Source organism: Propithecus coquereli, unplaced genomic scaffold, assembly GCF_000956105.1.
Source record: "Propithecus coquereli isolate 6110/MARCELLA unplaced genomic scaffold, Pcoq_1.0 Scaffold83, whole genome shotgun sequence".
NCBI classification, from domain to species: Eukaryota; Metazoa; Chordata; class Mammalia; order Primates; family Indriidae; genus Propithecus; species Propithecus coquereli.
The window spans coordinates 7250352-7262997 of record NW_012154507.1 but is presented as its reverse complement, the minus strand read 5'-3'; the positions used below and the strand labels follow the sequence as shown (position 1 = coordinate 7262997).

Here is a 12646-nt window from a genome sequence, read left to right as displayed (position 1 = left end):
GCAGAGGTCTTGGGATCTTTGTGGGGAAAATACTCTTAAAATTTTCTTGTAGTAGGGAGAAGAGAAAATATACAAGAATTGGAATTTAGACTATTGTATAATTAGCATGAACTGAATTGAACTGGTCTAACACACAGTGAATCATAAGACAAGGATGACTAAAAAATGGGACTGAGAAGGCAAACAGGAATTTCAATTTTTAAAAGAACATTCTACAAAATGGCTAATCCATGGATAAACAAGTAAGAGTTAAGAACCTCTAATTTTGCAAAAAGAAGAAGGGGATTCTGTTATAGTTATCCACTTTGAATTTAAAGGTATTCATGAGGCAAGAGCTAGGACCTTGTTAACAATTCAACACCTTAGTACAGATGTACAGATGACTCAAATGCTTGTTTAATGAATAAAAAGCCTATCCACTATAGTTCACCTCAGTAGAATTGAACAATGCTAGAGTTATCATAATATCATCTTGAACTACTAGCACAAATAGGGGAGAAATTAAACAAAAGCAAATAAGTAGGAAGAAGGGATGTTTTCCTTCCATGTTGCCACCTGTGCAAAACAGCAACATATCCCAGAGGTGTCTACTGGTTAACTACCCATATGACACAAGATCATTTCAGCTATATGCAGGATTGCTGTTGGAATAATGGAATATATATATATACACATATATATATATCATGAACAAAGTCAATAAACAAAGCCGTTGCAAAAAACAAAGGAACGTTCCTTTAATACCCATATGAGTTGCATTAATGTTCCCCTTTTGATACACAAAACAAAAAGCATAGGTAATCTCGAACAATTTCTTTCCTCTGGACCCTCCAAGAACTCAGTGGATTTAGGGAATTTGTGTTTGCTTTTCTACCATGTTTTATTTAAATCCTAAATTAAGAGTAACTCACACTCATTGTTTGTTTTAATACACAAGAGCACAATACGAAGATAGAAGCTCTTATCCGTCCATGGTAATGGGATGTTTTAAATCCCAAAGAGAGAGGAACTGCTAAAATAGGAAAAAACCCAGGAATTTAGTATAACACTTTTATCATCAACTAGATACAAGTGATCAAACCTCCGCCAGGAAACTATCTTTCTACATGGGATAATCTTTGTACACATGTCTCTTTGACCCAATATTAGATTACTTACAGTTAAAGTTTAGAGACAGGGTTTCATATGGCTTTTTTTAGTCAGGCTCATCCATTAAAACAAGTCTTTTTTAAAAAAAATTCAAATATCTGAATGTCAATATTCTGTCCTGTCTACTGTCTCCTGAAGTATTTTTCCATGGCACACTAGAACATCCTTCAGTTTATTTCCATAAGCAGATTCAAACTCCCTTGAACACCATAAATAAGCCTTAAAAAGCCTTTATTACCACTCCCGCCTCATCCCCCGAAAAAGTACAACAGTGGTTTGTAACGATGTGGCTAGTCCTGCTTGTTGGTAGCGATTAGAACAAGCTGTGCATCGAGGGTGCTCTGAACGGAGTAAAAGGGACCTCAGCCGCTTCCTACCGAAGATGCAACAATAAAAGCATCCTCCCCTATCCCCATACTGCACCAGAAAGTGGCCCACTCCCAGGACCCAGTCGACCGCAGGATAAGGGCCCAGCCCGCCTCACCTTATAAACGTCCCCGTAGGTGCCGCTGCCGACCCTCTGAACTAGCTCGTAGTCCTGCTGCGGGTTCCGCCTCAGGATGTCCGCGGCAGGCCGCAGCGGGGCCTCCATCTTCGCTCAGGGCCGGGCCCCCGCCGGCTCTGCCCGCGGCTCCCCGATTCCCGCTAACGAGGGTGAGTAGCGCCGCTTCTCAACATGGAGCCTCCGCCCGCAGCAACTCCTGCACGACGGACGAACACAGGCGGGTTGGCATCGCGGGCTACGACCCCGAGGGCCCGCACCCCCGCGGCCCAGCCCCTTCCCTTCTGTCCTGCCTGTGGCCGTAGAGAAGCGGGCCTGGAAGGGTCCCGGGCGCCCCGCAGCCCCGTTCCGGCCGCGGCCCTTCCCCCTCTCCGGCCGCCCGCGAACTGCCCGGCCCGGCCTCCTCGCCCGCCGGGGCCCAGCGCCGGCTTGGTACCTGAGGGGGGCGGCCCCGCTCTTTGTTGAGCGCGGAGCCCGGGACCTGCTTCCTCGACGGCGCCCGCGTCCTCCTCCCCCGTAGCGGCCGACAGCCCTGGGTCTCGCGCCGCCACCAGCCCGCCGCACCGCGCGTCCTCTCGCAGGCGGCAGAGGCGCGTACGGTCGCCGCCGCCGCACCACGTTCCCCACCCGGGGCTGCGTCACCGGGAGACACGTTCCCGGCCAGCGTGGGTCGGCGCCCAGCGGCCCGCCCGAGCGCGCCGGCCGCGGGACCAGAGTGCCGCCCTGAGGCCTGGTGAGGACACGACACCCTCCTGACCGCGCCACAGCGGCCCCCTTGCTGGGTGCGTCCTTTCAGGGCCTAGGGCGCTCTCCTACCCACTCTCAGAGAGAAGAGACACCCCTGGGCATTCGTGGCCTGACAGGCCCTGGATAAACCGTCCCTAGATTTGTCAGGTAAACTTGGAGGGTGACGAGTAGAGGAAGAAGGGTGGGCACAAGGGTGATGGGAACGCAGCCCTCCAAGTTCAAGACGGAAAAGGTACGTTGAGGGCACTGGGCCAGAAGTAACCTGGCAGTGTGGGGCGCCGGGTAAGGAGGTGGGGGAGTGCCAGGTTAACTAAGTCTCGGCACACCCTACTGCACCTTCCTGTTTTGCAAACCATTCCTAGTGGTTCCAGTTTGAGGCTGCCCAGCACACTTGCACAATCTGTCTTCTACTTAGTTTTTCTGAGACATTTGTGAAAGCCTGAATTCCTAGGATGATTCAATGGCCTTTATCCTTGTTGGGCACACGTGGTGTCTCGCCGCGGGTATTGCATCTTTAATGGGATCAGGGGTACTGCAGAAGCTAAAATATAGTCAGGGGGTGCAGCCTGGTTCTGGCTCTACCACTTCCTTAATATGTGATCTGGGCCAGGACATCAGATTTGGCAATATTTCGGTGTCCTTATCTGCAGCTTGAAAAGCATAAGGTTTTGCATCTGACACTGTAAAAAGTGTTTGTAAAGCATTTTACAGGATTGTAAAGAGAGTTGTCAAATATAAGAGGTTTTAAAATACTTAACAATGCACAGGATATGGAACAGGAGTTCAGGGAAGTAATTTCACAAGCTGTTTTGCAGTTTCAGTTCCAGTCTTGTTCTGAAGGTAGAAATTAATTTGCCTGCATTATGTATACCGGCTAAGTTATTTCTAGAGTCTAGTATAGGTTTTTTTGTTTTTTTTTTTCTTGAGACAGAGTCTCACTCTTTTGCCCAGGCTAGAGTGAGTGCCATGGCGTCAGCCTAGCTCACAGCAACCTCACACTCCTGGGCTCAAGCGATCCTCCTGCCTCAGCCTCCCAAGTAGCTGGGACTACCGGCATGCGCCACCACGCTCGGCTAATTTTTTCTATATATTTTTAGTTGTCCGATTAATTTCTTTCTATTTTTAGTAGAGACGGGGTCTTGCTCTTGCTCAGGCTGTAGTATAGGTTTTGAACAGAAAAGCCAAATATCACTTAGCTACTGCATTTAGTGACTGAAAAATTACAAAAGAGCAAGTTGCAGATGTAGGCATGTGGCTTTGAACATCCAATTCAATTCTGTTCTTGGGAAATATGCTCTTTATTGTTGATAATTATAATCAATCGTATAATGTAGAAATTAAATTCACACCTTAACAGGACAGGGAATATATGTAATTTCTTGTGCTCCATGCACAAAGGGTACTTATTTAGAGAACATAAGTAAGCCCAGACTTACATGCTCCATGGACAAAGCCTATGTGTTTACTGCATTGAAAAAATTGTTGAAGAACAGTTCCTTCTTTCAAAGCTTCTTGGCACTTGTTTTCGTGGGCACATACTTTTGGCTTCAATGACTCAAAATCTCTTCAAATGTTCTATTGGTATCTTAGTACTTGCTTACTGTCATAATTCATTTGTTTTTTTTTTTTTCCTCTGACCCTATAAGCACTGATCTTTTCTCTAGTCTGAAATTCATTTATTCTTATTTATACCTGTATTATTCCACAGAGAATTTGAGGTAGCATATAGAAAATACATACTGTAATATAAGATAAAAATAAGCAAGTGAAGAAACTAGTATGAAGTTAGAGAGAAGAAAAATAGGAAAAAGAACAATGGAATAAATTAGCCAAAGAAGGGATTTTATAGTGTTTTTGAGATCTAGATGAACCAATTGATCAAGAAAGAGGTGCATGTTTTCCTGATACTAAGACTTCAGAAAGTTTTATCTCACGAGCCTTCATAAAGTGGAAATTGAATGCCCAGTTTGAGACAAGGATAAATATGCTGACAATCCTTTAAGCATGTTATTCTTGAAACACAACGTTTAAAATGAATTAGGCAGTAAAAAGTTTGAGGTCATAGTCTTCAACAAGACCCTGGAGAGCAGATATTTTTATGTTGCCAGTCATAGCGGTTCCGTATGCTTTGTCCATCAACCCAGAAGCAGATAGCATGGAAAAGTGGAAATTCTATGTGGTGGTTAAAAAATGTGTCTGCCATAATCATTATTTTACTTGTACCACAGTTGATGCCAAGAGGAAAACATTTGCTTTATGTTAACACCAAAAGAATCTTAAGGATTTTTAAATACTGGTTGAGTTAATTTTAACAAGATCAGTGAAGTGGATTGGTTGGTAAAGGAATTCAGATTTAATTTCCTTAAGATAAACATATAGTGAATAAATTTAATTTTATCCTAAACAATTAAGCACATGATTTCAAGGTTGAAGTTTATATAATAATAAATCATTGTAGCTAATGGGAGAGTTTCTTACAAACCACCCAACATTATAATGATAAGATGTAGAATAAGTATGGCTTGATATAGGTCCTTCATCCCGACTTAGTTGTCATATATTCTTAGTGTCTTCGTGATATCTGACATGTAAATATTTTTTGGCTTTAATTCTTATCTAAATAACAAACTATAATGGTTTTTTTCTCTGTTTTGTAGTGTTTTTCCCCTATTTCAGAGTTCTTAAGTAAAATGCTAATTATAATCTGTGGCCTCTAGTTTCAACTCTAATTTTAGCCAAGGCTGAATTTTAAAAATTTGAGACATAAATGTCTTTATCTTCTACATAGCTAATTTTCATAATTTATTATCCAAGAAAAAATGGCTAATCAAAACCTTAAAGTATGATAAGACAGAGCATAAGGACAACAGTTTTTGTCTATGGAACATACAGGTTTAAACAATACAGTAATCTGATGAATCTTCCAACTTAAAAGTAGTTGCAAAATGTAACTCTGTGTGACTGAGTTGACTGAAGAGCATAAGGTTTATATTTGTTAAATATAAATCAATTAAATGTTGGAAGACATTGCCACAATTGTGATTTGGATTTTCAAATAGTTATTAAACTATTCTTTCTATTACTAATTAGGGCCATTTGTCTGCCGAGGCAAAACCGTATTTTTCAAGTAGAGGGAAATGCTTATATTTTGTTCTGGGTAGCAATAGAACATGCATGGCATTCAGAGTAACTATCAGGTCATTATGATAAGAGTTTTAAAAAGAAGAAGTAAAGAAGACAGTACACATCCCTCTTTTACCCAGCTTGAATTGATCATTGGATATGTTAAGAAGCTGTTTCTGTTATTCTTTATCCTCAGAGTGGTTTTAAGGTTTATATGAGAATTGGTAGAAGGATTTCTATATTCAACTCACAAATTGGTTCTGTTTGCAAATTCAATTGCTAAGAAAAGATAACAGTTACAAATAATCTTATGCTGTCCCTTATCACTTTCTTCACATTATAATAGGTATAATGTTCAGAAGGGTGCCTAAAGTTTACCTATACCTCGTGTAGACTAGTGTTTTGAGCAGAAGAGGCCACAATGCTTGACAGTGACCCTATCCTACAGCTATATAGCTCTTGCAGGATTCCAATAAGCTCTCCTTTTCTTTGTCCCTTCAGGGCGAGAATGATACAGCTTCCCACTGTTGCTAATCTCAGGATACCTTGCTATCCCTTGTTGATTACCTTAACTCTGTCCTCATTTTTACATTTTATTTTATTTTATTTATTTATTTATTAGAGACAAGGTCTTACTATGTTGCCCAGGCTGGAGTGCAGTGGCTATTCACAGGCACAATCATACTGCACTGCGACCTTGAACTCCTGGCCTCAAAGGATTCACCCACCTCAGTCTCCTGAGTAGGTGGGACTACCGGCATGCACCACCATGCCTGACTCTCATTTTTATAAATAGTCCTTTCATTAGAATCTCTTTCTGTGCTATCTCTTTCTTCCCAGAATCCTGACTGATATAGGGATTAGAAGTAGTTTCAGAAAAGCGACCCTTGAAATGGCTTTCTGGGATGGCATTACTCACATATCTAATGGTTACCTGTATAAACTACCTATCAAGAAAAGTGAAACAATGGTATTCTGTAGTATCAGGTGGCATCACAACTACACATATACCCATCAGTAGTTGGCATGAGATGGAGTGTCAGTATAGGGTACAGCACTGGAAGATCAATCTCTAGCTGCTGTGATAGTGATGATTACTAAAATTGGCTGCTCTGACTGATTCCATGAGAATACATGAAGAAAAAGACAAATAGAGAGCCTTGAGTTCCAAACTTAAGGCACAACAAGAAAATCAGAAAGCTTCTTTGACAGCTTTGAAGATAAGACTGAGGACGAAGTCAGGGCTTGACTATAAAGGCTACAAACTTGCAATTGCCAATTAAATGTGATATCTAGTTCTGTTCTACTAAGGTAAGGGCACTGGTGGAGAAGGCCTGGGACCCTGTGACACAGGATGGGGGGCACTGAGCAGATATGAATGAGACTGAGAACTTTGAACAAGAGTTAGGTAGAATTTTGGTATAGCCCTGATGGAGAAGTACAAGGCCTGCTTTCGGAGGAGAGAGCTTATATACTGAAGAAGTTATAGGATCTTGCCAAATACTTACCTGGGATTCAGATTTGATGGGTAAACTTGAGCATCTGAAGGTCCTTCTAAGTGGGTTACTTGAAGCTTATTCTCAATATTAGCTTACAGTCTATATGCTGAGATGCCAGAATTTCCCTGACATACTATCGAGGAAGGAATCTCAGGTTTATGGAAATGTTGGATTTACTCAATTATGTGCATTCTGCTTAGTCACATTCTATCCATTCCAGCCCTAGGAAGGCCCATATAATTTACCTTTATCCAGACATTTGAATAAGAGGGCGTGGATATCTTTGAAAAATTCTTTGGTGGCTGTCCTTAATAGGTTGGAGATGATGATTGGGATCTATGATGTTAGTGGGAATATTGAGACCCTGATAGAGGCCAGGTGGCTTAACTGACAGAGACATGTTTAACACAATTACCATGATAACTCTCAGGAAGCATTGATAATCAGGGTGTTTTCAGTGCAAGCATATATCGTAGTATCCTCTAGATCTCTGAATCTCTAGAAATGAATAAAACCATCAGCCTACTTAAGTGCTTCTTGACATATGTAAGTGGAAAAATTCTAGGACCGATGGGCAGAAACCTAACTGAAGTCACTGTGATAGAGTACAGGATAATAGAAACAACACCCAATTCTTAGACTTAAGCCAGTTCACAAACCTAGAGTCCCTTAATTAAGGGGGAAGCCAGATTCCATTGAGGAAAGATCTTGCAGTGTAGCCAGGTATAAACAGTGAGTCTTTCCTGAGGCCATTTCTAGAGGTTCCTGTGGCCTTTTACCAGGGTGATGGTGAGCTGAGGAATGGGAGTTTCTCACACCTTCTAGAGGTTATTAGATGTTAGCCCTGAACACTAATCCCTACAGTTTCAAAATACCACTAGAATTCCAGTGATCAGAGTACAGATTTAAGAAAGTCAAGTGTACTCTTGATTTAGGTCCATTTCATAATGGGTATAGAGGGAGTAAATGTTGCAAACACATATTCGGTTGCCCACCACCCAAGAACCCAATGTAAGAGGCAAGTGTTGGTGAAGGAAAGGTGGTTTGTTCAAGTGCTGGCAGCCTGAGGAAATGACGGCCTATTGTCAAAGACCATCTATCTCCTCTGCTTACTGAACAACATATAAAGGGAAGGGGTAAAAAGGGTAGATAGCAGAAAGCAAGCTTTGTGTAAGTCATCATGACTTGCTCGATGGTTATCAGCAAACAATAGGTGGATCTTGTCATCAGCAGTCTGCCGTTGGCCTGTTCCAGAGTCTTGATGTGTTTTTCCTCAAGGTCATTTTCTAATCTTGTGCCCTGCAGCTGTGTATACAGACAATAGGTTAATTCTAAGCTTTTAAGACAAAACAAGCTAAAAGCATACTGGAAGCAAAATGGCTTCTCTTAGCTAGCCTAGTGTTATAGTCTGAATGGCCCTTGGGGTGCAATTACATAAAGATCCATTTTAGGGTTACTTTTTCCAGTCCCAAATGTATATGCGAATACATATACTGAGTAGCAGAATCCCTATGTTAGGTTTCTGGGGAATACGGGCTGTTATGATTGGTAGGGTCAAGTGTAACCTCCCTAGTTAACATCTCCCCCATGCCAAAGAAGAAAGCCAAAATTAAACTTTGGCACTAAGGAAATTACTGAGATTAGTGCCACCATTAGCAATCTGAAAGATGCTTTTTATTTAATCAAGTCCCATTGATTTATTTTTGTTGTTGCTGTAATTGCCTTTGGGGTCTTAGTTATAAATTCTTTGCCTAGGCTGATATCTAAAAGAGTTTTTCTTACATTGTCTTCTAGAATTTTTATGGTTTTGTGTCTTACTTTTAAGTCTTTTATCCATCTTGAATTAATTTTTGTAAGTGGTGAGACATAGGGGTCCTGTTTCATTCTTCTGCATGTGGCTATTCAATTTTCCCAGCACCATTTATTGAATAGGGCTTCTTTTCCCCAGTGTATATTGTTGTCTGCTTTGTCAAAGATCAGTTGGTTGTAGATAGATGGTTTTATATCTGGGTTCTCTGTTCTGTTCCGTTGGTCTATGTCTCTATTTTTGTACCAATACCATGCTGTTTTGGTAACTGTAGCCTTGTAATGTAGTTTGAAGTCTGGTAATGTGATGCTTCTAGATTTGTTCTTTTTGCTTAACGATTGCTTTAGCTATTCAGGCTCTTTTCTGGTTCCATATGAAGTGTAGAATTATTTTTTCAAGACCTGTGAAATATGATGTTGGTATTTTGATGGGGATTGCATGGAATTTGTAAATCACTTTGGGCAATATGGGCATTTTAACAATGTTAATTCTACTCATCCATGAGCATGGTATATTTTTCCATTTGTTTGTGTCATCTGCGATTTCTTTCCTCAGTGTTTTGTAGTTCTTGTAACAATCTTTCACCTCCTTGGTTAAGTATATTCCTAAGTATTTTATTTTCTTTGTGGCTATTGTAAATGCTATTGAGTCTTTGATTTGACTCTCAGCTTGACTGTTATTGGTATATAGAAATGATACTGATTTGTGTACATTGATTTTATAATGTAAGACTTTGTTGAATTTAAATTAAAAAGCTTCTTTGCAGGAAAGGAAATAATCAACAGAGCAAATAGACAACCTACAGAATGGGAGAAAATGTTCACAAATTATACATCCAATTAAGGGCTAATATCCAGAATTTACAAAGAACAAGCAAATCAGCAAGAAAAAAAATCAAACAAGCCCATCAAAAAGTGGGTAAAAGACATGAACAGAAGCTTTTAAAAATAAGATAGACAAATGGCCAACAAACATATGAAAAAATGCTCAACGTCACTAATCCCCAGGGAAATGCAAATTAAAACCACAATGAGATATCACCTTACCCCTGTCGGAATGGCTTTTATTAAAAATTTCCAAAACAATAGATGGTGGCATGGATGCAGAAAGAAAGTAATGCTTATACACTGTTGGTGGGACTGCAAATTAGTACAACCTCTTTGGAAAACAGCATGGAGATTTCTCAAAGAATTAAAAGTAGACTTATCATTGAATCCAGCAATCCCACTACTGGGTATCTACCCAAAGGAAAAGAAGTCATTTTACCAAAAAGACGCCTGCACTTGAATGTTTATTTCAGCACAATTCAAAATAGCAAAGATGTGGAATCAACCCAAATGTCCATCAGTTCATGAGTGGATTAACAAAATGTAGTATACCATGTAGTACATATACTATGGAGTACTACTCAGCCATGAAAAGGAATGAATTAGTGTCTTTTGCAGCAATTTGGATGGAACTAGAGACCATTATCCTAAGTGAAGTATCTCAAGAGTGGAAAAACGAACACTAAATGTACTTTCCAATAATTTGGAACTAATTGATGGGCACACGTGGGCACAAAAAGAAATAAAAATTGTTGGAAATCAAGAAGAGGGTAGGAAGGAGAAGAGGAGGGCTAAAAGCCTACCTGATAGGTACAATGAAAAATATTCAGGTGATGGGAGCACTTATAGCCCTGACTAAAGCATTATAAAATCTATCCATGTAACAAAAACATTCGTACCCTCTTAATAATTTGAAATTTAAAAAATTTTTAAAAAATAAAAGAAAAGGAGAAAGGGGAAATACTCAAGAAGACCGAACAGGTCTTGGTAACATCTCTCCCCCATACAAAGTACAGTCACACCTCTCCAAGAGCCCTAAGTCTCTTATCATCATGGCACTAACACAGTGCAAGATCTCACCATATCAATTAGGTGTAAGTATGGATGAGGCTCCTTGGGAACAGTTCCTGTGTTCAACTCCTTTACTAGCATTCTGAAAAACTGTGAACTAAAGAGACAAGTGACGTGCTTGACATACACCCAACATACAATGGTAGGACAGGCAGAGGATAACCGTCATAAACCCTACTGCTCAGAAAGACTTCTGCTATCTGAGATTTCTTCCTTTTCAATAAAATGTAGCCCATGTTTGCAAAAAAAAAAAAAAATATGAAAGATATAAGTCTTTCCCTTTTAATTCATCTGTTTGACTCATCCAATAGCCAAATTAGTTTTGGAGAATGTCTATGGATTATTAAAAATTTACTCAAATGTCGATGCTGTAAAAATAAGTAATTCGAAATCTAAGCTGTTAGAACTTTAAAATACTTTGAGCATTAAGGGAATATGATTATGGGATCCCAGTCACAGTCAGGTAGCTGTAACCTTTGTTTCTCTGATTATAGATTAGCCATTTTCCTTATGTACATTGTTTTGCAAAATGTTGTAAATGACTAAACGGTGCCAGGGAAGGCCCCTTCCCTCTTAACTGTTGATCTTCATTATGAATTAACTTCCTTCTTTCACTCACAAGTACTTCATGGCTATCATCACATTGTCTACAATGGAAAGTTAAATACACTCTTTTAAATTGGAAAGATAATGAAAACAAACTGTGTGCAAAAAGAAGCAAACTGTAACTAATTAAATTGTTGTAACTCATAAGCCAGCCTTGTGTAGAAAAATGTTGTAATCCTACTAAATTTCTTTGTGTTATATAAAATCAAGACCTTAACTTTTAACTTCAGAGTACTGACCCCATGTTTCTGAAGTCTTCGTTTCCTGGATGGCTATTCCCAGCTTTTCACTTGAATAAACTCTTTAAAACTGGATTCTAATCTTTTCAATTATTTCAAGTTGACAGTGCCAATCACAGTTGTAGTTCCACATGTGGGGTTTTTACTAGAGCAAATCAGCACAGCTTTTGGCACCTACAATGTAACTATTGACTTGAAACACAGAATGTAGCTTTCTTTTCAATTCCTATCAGCAAAAATAATATGCAGTTTGCCTTCACATGACTGTGACAGAACTGTCATTGTCTTACTTCGAGGCTATTTAACACTTCTGTTTTATGATAGAGTGTCATTCCAGAGGGACCTTTGTTAATTGACATCCAGTAGAACATCATGATCATCTATTATCTTGATGACATTTTACAAATTGGACCTAGTGAGCAGGAAGTAGCAACCACCATAGATACTTTAAAAAGATCCTTAAAACCAGAGGATGAGAGATAAACCCAGTTCAGGGACCTGTCACATTAGTGAAATTTCCAACAACCCAGTGGAGTTCTGGTGCTCCATCTTGCATCATCGACCTCACAGAAAGGTGCACATTGTGTGGTTGGCCTGTTTGGATTTTGAAGACAATGTACTGCATTTGCTGCTTTTCAACCCATTTACCATGTAACCTATAAGACTGCCATTTTTTCATGAGACTTAGAACAACATAATGCCCTACTGAAGGTCCAGACTACGGCACAAGCCGCCCTGACACTTAGGCTTTAGGACTCCGCAGACCCAATGGTAAATAAGGATACTGTATGGAGTCTCTTTTAAGCCCAGTAGGAGAATCCCAATGCAAATCCTTAGGGTCTGGGGATAAGAACACGCCCTCATCCGCTGACAGTTATTCTCCATTTGAAAGGCAACGCTTGGCTTGCTACCAGGACGTGATAGAAACTAAACACTTGACTATGGGATACTAAGTGACTATGTGATGTGAACTGCTCTTTAGGAACTGGTTGTTTTCGAATTTACTGAATCATAAATTGGACATGGGCAGCAGAATTCCATCATCAAATGGAAAGGTATATATTGGGGTGGCCTGA

General features: G+C 40.1%; 1 protein-coding gene across 1 annotated transcript in view; it reads right to left on the bottom strand.

The window, feature by feature from the left end:
- The window catches only part of MAP4K5 (mitogen-activated protein kinase kinase kinase kinase 5), a 111465-nt gene extending 109724 nt beyond the window's left edge, over nucleotides 1-1741 (bottom strand). Inside the window, exon 1 of the mRNA XM_012663748.1 lies at nucleotides 1634-1741. Coding sequence (XP_012519202.1) covers nucleotides 1634-1741 — 108 coding nt within the window. The remainder of the gene's footprint in view (nucleotides 1-1633) is intronic.
- Nucleotides 1742-12646: the final 10905 nt, after the last annotated feature.